This window comes from Zonotrichia albicollis, chromosome 16, assembly GCF_047830755.1.
Source record: "Zonotrichia albicollis isolate bZonAlb1 chromosome 16, bZonAlb1.hap1, whole genome shotgun sequence".
Classification (NCBI taxonomy): domain Eukaryota; kingdom Metazoa; phylum Chordata; class Aves; order Passeriformes; family Passerellidae; genus Zonotrichia; species Zonotrichia albicollis.
Genome location: NC_133834.1, coordinates 69,742 through 83,172, shown reverse-complemented (window position 1 = coordinate 83,172; position 13,431 = coordinate 69,742). Strand labels below are relative to the sequence as shown.

General features: G+C 36.8%; 1 protein-coding gene across 3 annotated transcripts in view; it reads left to right on the top strand.

Moving 5' to 3' along the window:
• LOC102075040 (BTB/POZ domain-containing protein KCTD5) overlaps positions 1-13,431 on the top strand; it is a 38,215-nt gene that overhangs the window by 20,492 nt on the left and 4,292 nt on the right. For 2 of the 3 annotated variants that reach the window (XM_005494497.4, XM_005494496.4), the window contains one exon: positions 5,535-11,652. The exons of the other annotated variant lie outside the window; for it this stretch is intronic. In XM_005494497.4, coding sequence (XP_005494554.1) covers positions 5,535-5,564 — 30 coding nt within the window. In that variant the 3' untranslated portion in view covers positions 5,565-11,652. Of the gene's footprint in view, positions 1-5,534; positions 11,653-13,431 lie in introns of those variants that run through there. 3 annotated transcript variants of the gene reach the window in all.

The window sequence follows — 13,431 nt, the reverse complement described above, 5'->3', positions numbered from 1 at the left end:
CTGTTCCTAGCAATTAATAGGCGATACTTGAAAAGTAATTCTATTATATATTAAGTTTCTAAAAGATCAAATTTTTGTATATAGGTATATGTTGTGACTGGGAAAAAAAGGAAAAATCATTTATTTTTTTCTTGAGAGGTTTCTGACAGCTGTGTTCAGGCGTCTTGACTCGGGAGATGTTGTCTCCATAGTTCCTCTTAGCAAGCATTATCCTCTCACCTCAGTAGTGTCTGACTTGGTCTTCATGAAGTTCATATGATTGAAATTCTGGGATCCACCTTTATATACAGAATAATATGTTCATGTACTGGGACTGACTTACAAGAAACTCCTCCTATTACTTTTACAGCAGATTGAGTTAGAGAAGAAAAAAAAAACAAACTGCCAATATGTATTTTTTTATTGACAAGCACTTCAGTTTTAGTTAACAGTCCTGGATTTTCAGAATGGGAGAAAGTATCTTCTGATAGCCATCTAATCATGCTTCACCTTCATTCCTTCTTAGGGACTTGTTTTTTCTGTTTTCTTGTTTTAGTTAACAGCATAATAAGTTATAGACAACTTCTGTGTAACCTTCTAATACACCCAAACAAAGAAAATTCATCTTAAATGGTTCCATTGGCTTTTACTGGTAGCCATGGCACAACCAAAAGATAATCTGTATTCCCACAAGCAGTATTCTCTTTCAAACCACTTTATGGACCTGATTGTTCCCTTCTATCTGCTGACTTCAGGATGTTTGGAAGAGGAAATTGTCATGATATCTGTTACGTTCCTTCTTGAAATGGTCAGCTGTCATACTTTTTTATACAAAGAGTGGAGGTCCCAGGTGAAAGTAAATAAATGTCATTGCCACATGCTTCAGGTGTAAGTGGAATTTACTTTTTTGCAGCTCTGACTCACTTGCAATCTCTTCTTTTCCCTTCCTTCTTCTATACGTGCTGCATGCTGCATGACACTCAGAGTGAGGATGAAGAAACGGATTACGATATGAATGACTCAGATTAAGTGTAAATGTCATGGTGAGCACTAGCTGCCCTAGGATTTTAACCAGATTCTTTTCTGCCCCATCCAATTCCCACCCCCACTAGTGCTGTCCTTCAGCTAGTCCTGGTGGTGTGTGTGTGTGTTTGTGATTATAGTTGTGGCATGGTTGGCAAAGGTAGAATTTGTGTTCTGGATATTGCTTCTTTGACAGAATAATTAGTGTTGCTTTTATAAACTGTATAGTGAGTAGTACCTGTAAAGCTTTGCTGAGAAGGAAAGTTCTTCATGTAGATTCTAGGGCCAGTATTGTTTTTCATTCATTCATTTCTTTCTTATTTTATGTGCACCATCTTTTCTGTCAGATAGGCTTTTTTACATGTAGAGGCGTGTGATACAAGCTCACTGTATACAGTTTCAGTAAGTGTCTGATTTGGCAATAATTTAACAAACTTGAGTGAAGTGCAGCATAGTCCAAAGGTGGTCTTAACTGATAATTTTGAAATAAGGATTTTCTTAGTAAAGATGTGGCAAGTATAAGTAAATAGTGTGATCTTGGTGCTGCAGTGGTATTTATCACATAAAACAACTCTGGGGAGGGATCCTTTCCGCTATAGTTTGACATCTGATTGAAGATCAAGTTACATTAAAAGTCACAAGTGGAAGAGCACAAAAAAAGCTGCATCTGAAAAAACAACTTAGGCACTTTTCCTAATGTGTCTTTAAGTACTATTCATATTTATTCCACTCTCTAGTTTCTAGAAGATAACATACCATTGAATTTTCAGTGGTATGGTGTGGGTGGTCACTTGAGCCTGTATAAATTAAAGATATTTACCATCACATGAGAATACACTTTGGCTTCTTACCTATACACCTGACCTTTTTAGCTGTAAAGCAGCCTTAACACTTATCTCTGAAGTTTGGACAGTGCTGTCAGACACATGGCGTGATTTTTGAGGTTGTCTTGTGCAAGGCCAGGATCATCACTTAATGATTCTTGTGGGTCCCTTCCAGCTCAGGATATGCTGTGATTCTATGAAGTCACTGCACATGGCTGGAAAAGAACTTACATTATTTTCTGAAATGATGCGAACAGAAGCTACTGCTTTTGCCAGGTCTTCAGGAATGGCTGAAAGGAATCAGTCAAATCTGAAGTTTTATTGAAACAAAATAAATTGGCACTTTGCTGGAATTGAATATTCTTAAGCTGCCTGAGAGGCAAACAGTCCTTAAAACACATTTCTAGCAGCAGCAGCCTTATTTTGAGTGGGAAGAAATAGTTTTCTTATTCTTTTGCCTAAGAAACAATCACACTCAGGCCCGTAGAATATGAGAGTTCATTCGGCATTGTTTAGAATTTTTAAGCTAGCTTTGGATCTGGTGCACCTATAGGGAAAATAAAACAGAAATATGAAAATAAGGAAAATCCTCTATACAGCTTATCTGTACTAGAGTTGGTACAGTCCCCAGTATCAGTACAGACTGGTTGATAGATGGATTTACTGCAGCATTGCAGAAGACTTGGGCATACTGGTGGGTGAAAACCTGAATTTGAGCCAGTAATTCTTGAAGACTAGAAAGCCAATTATCCAGGACTGCAGCAAAAGATGCATGGCCAGGAGGTCAAGGGAAGTGATTCTCCCCCTCAACTCTATTGTCATTAAATCCCACCTGAAATGCTGCATTCAGCTCTGGGTTTCCCAGTACAAGACCTGTGAGAGTGGGTCCAGAGGAGAGTCACGAAAATGGCCTGCATGCTAGAATACCTCTCCTGTGAAGACAGGCTGAGACAGTTGGGGTTGTTAGGCCAGGAGAAGACAGCCCTAGGGCCAGTGTTACTGCATTTCCAATGCTTAAAAAGCCTTATGAGAAAGATGAAAAAAGACTTTTTTACCAGGGCTCATGGTAACAGGACAAGGGGTGAGGTTTTTAAACTGAAAGAGGCTAGCTTTAGATTGGATATAATGATTAGCATATTCTTTACCGTTAAGGTGGTGAGACATCTGGCACAGGTTGTCCCGAGAAGCTGTGGTTGTTCCATCACTGGAAGTGTCCAAGGCCATGTTAGACAGGGCTTGGAGCAGCCTGGGACAGTGGAAGGTGTTCATGGCAGGGGTTTTGAATGAGATGATATTTAGGATCCTTTCCAACCAAACCCACTCTTGTGAGTCTATGATTTCCCTTTCAGTAGAGGTGAAGGTTACAGAAGAAGCATCAAGAAAAGTGTGTTAAAATATTGCCTAATGTAATAGAATTTTCTGCTTTATGTTAGGATTCCTGGTTCAGTAAAGTGCACAAAGTTCAGTGTCCCGATCTGGCTCAGCTTTATCTTACTGCATGTGTTCCTGATACTACATAAAATAGTTCTAAGGCTATTAATCCTGCAAGCACTCTTCCAGGAATGAATAAACTGAAATGCTTCATATTAAATCGGAAATATTAACAAAATTAATAGATCCAGTATTATTTTCTAGTTGCACAGGTATTTATTTCAGCCATGTTTTTGTCTCTGATGGATATGGTTTCACTTACTGACTCCATTTATTGCGTCAGACTGTTGTCTTCTGTTGTGGGCATCTACTCCAGCACTTTGTTCTCTGCTCTGACTGACAGCAAAGACTTGGGGAAGGAGTTTAAGTATGAAGCATTTATGATATCTGCTCCTGATATATTTCCCCAACTTCCAGTGCAACTCAGTCTGTGAATTTTTTCTTCAAGCCTTCGTCTAGGTCATTTTGTGGAAGCTACAATGACACTGTAATACCCTGACTTGGTGTCACTGGTACTATCTTTCATAAGTTTATCTAGTCCCTTTGGCATGTATTAACGAGCAGTTGCTGAGTAATTTATAGAGCCCGGTTCTTCCCCACAGAATTCACTTTTCTCTTTCCTACAGTTTCATATGAATGCTTTTTGCTTAGTACACATAGTCATGTGTTACATTCATGAATTACCTTCATGAAATAAGAGGGTTTTGCTTCTAAAATGTACCTTAAAGCATGATATGACCAGTGGAAAATTACTTTCTGTATTTTGGAAATTTTTCAAAATAGTTATGCTGACATCTGGCTTCATAACTTCAAAACAATAATGCTGAATTTGAAATGAAAAACAACTTCCTATGCACAAAGCTAGATCCAGGTGTAGGAGGGAGTACAGTGAGCAAATGATAAAGTAGACTTTTAATTATTTGAACTAACACCACACTGCCTCTGAACTGTCCCTGAGTTACACAAATGGTAATGGGTGTTTCATGAACTCCAGCCTTTAAAAAATCCCATGGAATTGGGCAAAGTAGGTGAGACTTTGCTTGTCTTCAGTCACTATGAAAGACATAATATAATGGCCTTTTAAGCAATATTAAAAGGAAACCAAATATCTCAGATTTTAGAATTTAAAACCATACTTGAAACTGTTGTGTGAATCAACTGCCAGCCTTTACCCTAAAAGCACAGACACTGAAGTGTTTATGTGTGCTGGCAGATTCTGTGGGCTGGAATGTGCTACTGAGTGTTTGTTGTAACATCAGGCTACACAAAGATCATAATAAAAGGAAAATCCATCTTGAGAGAAGCTCTGCCATTGTCTAGGGATTGTGCCTTAGCTTTCTTTCAGCTTTTGAAATAAAGAGCCCTTCCTAGTACTAAGAAAATTACCAAGAACCAAAAGAAAATGAAATATCATAAGACTTTTACTTACAGATTAACATTCTTAAGTACTTATGCTCAGTACGTTTGAAGCTTTGCTTAATGCATTGTTTGCCTTTTGTCATGATTGGTTCTACAGCCTACTGACACAGTTCTAGAGTACTATTCCGCCCAACAGTTCACCTCAGTATTGTCAGTTTAGAGCAGCAACATTAAAATTTAGTTGCTTGAACAGTCAGTCCTAAAACTTAGATCCTTTCCTCTGTGGAGGAGGCAAAATAAACTGAAACAGAAAATGACAAAGATAGTAAAACTGGAAGTAAAATGGTTGTTGTTGATTTAAATCTTGCTAGGTTGTGCTTGGCCTTTAAAAACTTCTTGCATCAGTGCACTCAGTGTGACATTTCTGCACATTTTGATTTGCTAGTTCATGTTTTCAGTACTAATTTATGGAACACAGTTTGTATCTGAAACTTCAGAAGGTTAAGGACATTTTTCTGGAACAGGAAAAATTAAGATTAAATTCAGTTCTAGTAAAGTACCCAAGTTAATTTACCACATAGGACCTCAGGATCTTCTGAACTAGGTTGAGGTGCAATGGCTTACTTTTTGCAATTGTCAACTCTTAAGTCTTATTAATGTATTAATGATTTATTTTAATAATACTCAATTCCTAGCAGTGTTTTGCACCTGTTTTAATGGTATTTAATAGTAGACATTGTACATATCAATCTGTCTTTTTTCAGCTTTAAAGCACAGATCCCAGGAATTTCCTCGAACCAGGTCCCTGACACATTACCAGTTATTTAAAGTAGTCATTATGTTGCTCTTTGATCTCCATGCTTTAGGAATGACATTGAGCTAATTTTCATTTATAGAATTTTTATTGGTCTATTTCAGATTTTGCAAGAACGAGGTTCCAGGATGTGAAGACAGTATTGAACGGTGACAATTTTTTTCTTTATTCGAAGATCCAGTGAATTGTCACACTGAAGAGGCTTGGCTGCAAAAGAAAAAAATCTGATTTAGACAATTTTCTGTTGATCTGGGTTCAACCATATTTGCCTATAAGCTGGTGTCAACTTCTGGAAGCATTGCAAGATTACATAATGGGAATAGATGGTGTGGGAATGTGTGTTAAGTTTTGGTTGTAGTGCATGGTTGTGCTTTCTTGTTGGCTTATTGACACTGGTCATTTGAAAAGAAATGACCATGCACTCATATTTTCCTTGGAGACATGTAGCACTTAATGTCTGGTGCTGGATGACCCAATGTTGATCAGTTTGGAGACCTTTTCCTACTAATCATTGTAAACCTTAAAAGGACAATGTAATTGGTGCTACACACACACACACATACACTTAGACACACATGCACACACACACACACAAATGTTAGCCCAGAAACGCAAGTATTTGGGCATATGTTGTTTCAGAATCAGTGTCAGCCCCAGTTGACTGTATTATACTGCACATTCCTTATGGTTCTGTGAAATAATCTATTATGTAATAACAGCCTAGGAGATCAACTGAAACTAGCATGTGTAAAAGTTACACAACAGAGAAAAGATTTCTCTGAAGGGTGTATATATTGACTGGATGTATAGCTTATTTCAATACCCAAAGGGAAGACTAAACTCAGAGAAAATGGCCTTCCTCTGAGTTATTCTTGATGTTCTCTCTGTTAAACAGTCTCCTGCAAAAGTTACGCTCCAGTCCTGGTCACATGCTTGAAAGTGGAATCAAAATTCACTTAAAATGACCAACTGAACATTCTGTTTCTTTGGAGGTGTTTGTACTCATATGTGTGTTTCTGCTTCTATAAAATGCCTATAAGCATTGAACTGTGGATTAGGGTAGAGATTTTTCTAGAGCTGAAGGTTTTACAGAAATACAGCTGGCTAGTCCTAGGTCCCTGTCTCTATGACTTGGATTAAAATCAATCTTAGTGTGAACATAAACTCATCCAGTTGAAAAACCTGATTACTTTGGATATTCAGGATCCCTGTAATCAACCTTTCTCTTTCTATACAGTTTCAGCTATGCAGTTAAGAACAGTGTTTGAACAGAATGTGGTTCAGCTTTGTTAGTTTGTCCTTGAAAAAGGCTAATACACAAGACACGCACTGTTTTGAGCGAAATCTTTAGCACATCTTTAAAACACTTTACAGAATGGACAGTATAAAATTTGGCTTCATTGACTCATGGAACCAGTGGAAGGGAGTTTCAAAAAGCTACAAGATGGTTTTAAATTCTAAAGACATTACAGTTTTCATTCTTAGTAATTTCAGAATTTTTGCATATACTGTATACTGATTTTCAAACACCCAGGGTCTACTTTTTTTTTAATTATTATTTGATTTTTTAAAGGACTTAGACATTGATAAAAGTTTGGCAAAACAATTTGTAAGAAACATTTCTACTAAACAGATTAAGCAATGGGCTAAATGTTTTGTCTGTGTGCCTAATGCTTGAAAGGATTTGTAATGCATTTTGTGACTTGGATGTGGTCTGCACGGGAAGCTGCTGGCCTCTCCACAACGCATAAAATTTTTGTCTTTTTTTAAGAAGTTAAAACTGAATTTAATTTACTAAAACTCTAATTGTGTAGGGGGAAATGTTTATACTTTTATACTTTTTTAGGTACCCATATTTTATCAGCTTAAATTGAGCACAGACATGTCCCCTAAATAATGACGGATTATCTTGTGTATCTGAAAATAAGCATAACAATTGTCTGTGTTAACTGCATATTAAAACATTTCCTCTGCTGCAGTAGTCACTGTGTTTTTAAGCAGTATGAGTCCACCAAGATCTCTGAGCTCCCCGGTTCATTGCAGCCAACCATGTTACTTGTTGTTTTCTTGATGTGCTCTACAGAGTAATTCAGCATTGATCTAAGTGGATTTTAATGCCTAAAATACCAGTTTTACCGTGATCCTTCTGATTCAGCATTTCTGTTGCCTGTCTTATTAAATCCAAAAAGGACAGACTATTTAATAAAGTGAAATTTTCCTGAATGACATTGGCAAAGCATGAGTAACAAACTGAGCAATCTGAACAAATTTAGAGTGTGTAAAAGAGTGGGTTTTTTCTAAGTATGGGGGATTTTCCCCAGCAGAATATTTTCAGTTTTAAAACCTGCTTCTATGCTGAGATTACCTGCAGTTTAGTTTATATTGTATCCCTGCTGCAGCTAATTTTAGGGAAATGAGTGTTTAATAATTTTTTGCACTTTGTTTCCAATATCTCACACAGATTTTAAGAAGGAAAGAAAAGAAAGAACTTTAGTAGGCAGGTACCTTGTAAATTACTTTAAATACACTGTCGTTTGAGACCACCTGAACTAACTACTTTCCTGTTCTTGCTATTGTCATTATTGCTTTAATTTTTGTGATCATGCAAGGCTTTCAGATAGATGGAAATGCTCTCTTCAGCTTTTTTCAAGGCATTAAGAATTTATCCCCAAATAATTTTGTTTCTTTTTGTTTGACTGTTGCAGTTTCAAATAAAGTAATGCAAGGTAATTGCAAGAGTCCAGTCTCCGTGACTAGGCTTGGCAAACATTGCTTCATCTGTTAAGCTCTTGCAAGGAGGAAGCAATGTACCTATGCAGTTAAAACTGGATTCCTTTGTTCTTTTTCTGCTGTTTGGAGAGAGTACCTACCTGAGAATTACCTGTGACTGTGCAGAGCTGAGGGGTTCACTATCAGGCTGGAACTGCAAAGCTGTACTGCAGACTGCTTGAACTTAACTCTGGACATACACAGCTCCTCTGTTGTTTATTCAGAACAGTATTCCAGGTTAGAACTTCAGATCCTGAGCTTGAACAGATCATAACAGAAGGAATAAAACAGGAAATGAGAGAGATGAAATTCTTTAAAGACATTTACATGTCAAACTTCTTGCAAAACTTGTTTAAAAACAGAAGTTCAAATTTGCTATAGCAATTTCTTGCTTTGAGTTAGGAGACAGCAGATTGTTGGCCTTAGGTTTTCTCAAGAAGCTATTTTTTCCTTTATTGGAGATGGTATTTTTATGTTACATGCTTTTGACTTCTTCAAGCGGCAGGTGAATCAGAATTTGTCTACAAAAAATAAGTAATTCTGAGGCCTCAAAGACATGGATGTCACATGGTCCATAATAACTATCCCAATGTATACTCTGACTCAGCAGCTCGCAGCCCAAAAGTTACCTGGTATTTTGTCCTATTTACTGTGGGATTTCCATGGATTACATTTACTTGCATGTTTTTAATCCCAAAGTAATTTAATTGTCTGTCAAAGACTTGATTCAATTTAGAAGCTTTTTTTGAATCTTTACTAAAGTTTCCATCAATACAATCATATACTCATAAAAGTTGGAAAATGTACTGTTTTTTTCAAACTCAGATTTCTTGTAATGATAAAAGTTCCTTTCATCCTGCATTGTAGCATTAGGAGAAGATATTTCTTTAAAAATGACTCTCAGTGAATCCATCTGAATTTTTTGGTTTGAGATTTTCTTTAGACACTAGCTGTGTAGCTCCATTTCTAGCATTGTGAATGCACAGTTATGATTGATTAGAAACAAGACTATTTCCTGCAGATTCAAAAATTGAATCAATCTCCTCTTTTACTGAGAGAGGGATATTTTTGGCATTTTTTTCAGGAGAAAAATGAAAACTGGCAGATTAAACAAAAGGCAACGTAATTGCAGGCATGCAACTAAGGGAACAAGTCTGCTGAGTATGGTGATAACACTATCAGAAAAGTGCTTCTCATAACAGAACGCTATCCTGTGAATGTCTGTTGAAGTTGTTGATAGTTGTCAGTCTCTGTTTAAGCTGTAGAGAGCTCCCACCAGCAAATGAACACACATTAGTTACAAATTTTTATTAATATTACAAAAATGAACTTTGAGTGCAAAAATGCAATAGTATCTGGTTCAGTGGAATTAAATGGAATCCGGATTGTAATTACCCAGGTATATTGGAATGTATTCCTTGGGAAATACTGGGAGAAGAGTGAAGTTCTCCTGGGCTTTTTGAGGAAGATGGAAGTCAAATGAAAGCCTGAAGTCTGGGGTTTTGTTCCCTTAAGATGTGATAAAATCAGAAAGTGCCATTCTCTTAGTTTTTATTCTCTCTGTCACCTCATCAAAAGTTTCAAGTTCTTCAAATTAACTTTTTCAATCAGCCCTTGAACTGTAGGTCTTTTGAAAAGAGATGAAATTTTGTTATGCCTTTAACAGCATCTGTTAGCTTAAGAGAGTAGGGTTAAAACTTGAGTGGTCATAGGAACAGTCAGTGTCTTTTCTAACACAACAGTTTTGAAATACTTAAGCCTAAGGATGATGCCTGTTACTTTGTTGTAATTTAGACTGCAGCTGTTTCCAGTTTTGAGGACAATCTTAGGCTCAAGATTGGGCTTTGTGTAGAATTAGTGATTCTTTAAATAGTATGAATATTCAGTTTAAAAAAAACAAACCCGGAAGGCTCTCTGAACTCAGTGTCATGCAAGTTTTCTTTTGTTTCAGAAAAATCAGGAGCTGTCTTTAAAGGCTTCTTAATGAACAGAGGCTTTAAAGGGCTAAATAGATCTTATTGTCCAGTTTACCTAAATGACTGTCAGAAGGAACTCTCCATTTTCAGAGCAGAAATGCTAAGGGCTAAAATGCTTTCCAGGGCTAATTTGAGGTTCCAGAGACATATAATACCTAAAAAACAACTAGTCTGTTTTCCTTTCAACTCATGGACAGAAATAATTTTTACAAATCTCTGAACCAATTGCAGATCTGAGTGTTCCTATATGGCTTGGATTTTCAGTATCCAGATCTTATAAGGGCACACTAGAGAAGGCAGGACACCTACCCTCCACGTCATTATTACCTTGGCTGAAATCTGTTGACTTTTATGAACAGCACTGGCAATAGAGAAGCTTTGAGGAAGATTTTGCCCCAGGAAATTGTCACAGAATATTTCTGTGCAACTTAGTTGACCTTTACTTTAGTGATGTCTACCAAGGCATAAACTTCTCAAACGTTCATTGAGTAGATACTGCTGCTAGTATAGCTTTCTACAGGTGTCAGAGGGTTCTCCTCAGGATTTTGTGTCTTAATAAGTACTATAATGAGAGAAACTTTTTTTAAAGGTATTTTGCTACTTTGGGGGTGCGTGGAAGGGGAAGAGGTTCTGTGATAGTGCTCTTCTTGCCTTAGAAAGCTGAGCCTAAATTTTGATCTAAGACCTGTTGTAATTTTGAGGCCTTGTCATCTGAAATGAGTGAAGAGTAAGAGTAAATGTATTTATTATGTACATGATTCTTGCTGCTTTTGAAGATTTTCCAAAAGCTTATGCACAACTTTACTCACATTAACTTGGCTCATGTGTACTTGCTAGAATGAAGAAAGTGCCAAGGCACTTGTGAAAGGAATGTTACCAACCTCTCTACTGGAACTGAAACAAGATCATCAAACAGGAGGAGTATCAAATGGCAGCTTTTTCCACCTGCTTCTGCCCTTATCCTTACCTCAACTTAGCTATGAGAAATCAAGTTCCTATGCACTCTTTAGGATCACCTACCCAATTCAACAAATGTTCTTTTTTTTTTTTTAAGCTTTTCCTCCGAGTCACTGGTCTCAAAATTAGTTGGGCATCACCTGCTTAAGTTGTGCTTATACCCAAGTGGCCATACTGGCAACATGTAATTTCCTGGATAGTGGATTAGCAATAACACTTTATTTTGTGCCAATTTATTATATCTGAAGTGTTCTTACTGCAGCAAAATTTGAGTTATGATTTGGTTTTAATGCACTTGCATTAACCAAAACTCATAGCACAGACACAGACAAGAAACTGAATTCAGGGAAATTTCCCTGGAAGAATATCTGCTAGGGCTTCCCAAGTAATTTGAAGATGGTTACAGTTAACCACCACTTTCAAAACAAATGAAATGTGTATGGGTATTTTTTTAACTTCCTTTTCATAACACTAGTGTATTGTAAACTGCATGGAATAAACCTGGTTTTTCCCTTTTAAAGTGTGCTGTCTTACATCGTCTTTTCTAAATGCACTAATTGATATTAATAGTGTCATATCCTGTGAGAATTCCTAGTTTAGCACTTCAGATGTAAAATGTAGTTACATATTTGTGTAGTGATTCAAAGCATTAATGCTTTCTCCTTTGTAAAGGAGAAGTATCCTTTACTGCTGCCCCAAAAAACTTCGTCACGAAAGTTAGGTCTATTCAGATATATATCAGTTGGGAAATTATTTTCCTTTGCAGTTGCTGTGACATGCTGATTTCTGTAGGAGGAAGTAGTTGTCTCTTTTATGGATATATAATCACATGAAAAAGTTTTAAGTAATCACTTTGCTTACCTTTTCTTTTGTACAACTCAAAAACCACCCTGCCTAACATCAAAGATCCTAGAATCCACTACTTTGCTTTTTAATGTAATTGCTTCCTTTGTTTGAAAAACTAAGCTAATGGAAATTGATGCTTTGTAATAAGGCAAACATATAATAAGTTGTAAAGATAGAAATGGCTGAAGGAAGTAAATTATTTAACTACAAAGTACAGGTTGTTGAAATTATCCAGGAAATTTGACAGCTGTGTCCTCCATAACTATAGAAAAGTTTATAATTGCGTATTAGTATTGAGAAGACCACTGGACAGATCTTATTTTCTGAACTGCTAGTGAGAATTTGAGAAGCTAAGACCCTAGATTTTTAAATTTCTAAAGGCTCTGTAGTTACAAATGAAGTGAATTTCATCTTAACAGTTTAGTTGGTTTTAAGTGCAAAGCACATTCTATTATTTCCTTGCATATCCAGCAACATTGGTAAAATTTATTTTACTAAACCAATTTGCTGCATTTAATTGCGTTTGAATTTTTCTAAAATAAGTGCTAAGAGCAAACACTGCTGTAGTAATCAAGTACAGCAATTACAGTAATTAAGCAATCAGTGTGTGCATCTGTATTTTCATCAGACTGTCCTACTAAAAGTATTGATCTTTTAGAGTCAGCCAGCATGACTTTCAACCCAAATTCCCATTCTACATATCTGTTGCTGCAAATGTTTTCACCATTTAGGAAAAATGAGAGCACAAAATGGACAAGTGTCTACCCTGAACTAGAAACCAGGTTATAAAGGGGACACAAATGACTAAGTCATTGGCAACCTGTTTGGATCTTTTATAACATCTAGGGTTCATTTGGCACTAGTTTTCCTTTCAGTGGTAAGTTTAACTTCAGAAAGATGAAAATGATCTGGCAAATTCACCTTTTAGGGTGCTGTTCATCTTTCTGTGTGCTGAAGTCTTGCCTGGTAGTCATATACACATAGCCCATATGTGTATGACATTCTCAGGGACTGTAATATGTACAATTTCACGAGAGAGATCCTGTAAGGCAGGTGTTAACAGTTTCCACTGCTTTTTGTAATGCCACTGGAATTGTATGGAAAGTTACACAGGGGAGTATGTGTTTATCCTCGTCTGCAGTGGGCATTTGCTACTGGTGAAAGGTTTCTTAGGTAGAGTGATATTCAGCATATATATTGATTAGGACTGATTGGAATCTAGGTGATTATTTATTGAAATAGTAAATTCTGGAGTTATTACTACACAGAAAATCGTTCAAGCAACACTGACACAGACAAGCACAAGGCATAGCTAAGCAGCGGTTTCAAGACTAAAAATTCCTCAGTTTCATTAAGAAAGAGAAGTTCCAAGATGAGACTAGAATGTGATTCATACTCTATTTGCCACTAAAAATCCGTCGTCCCGTCCCGGGTCCCCCCCAGGAAAGGAAAC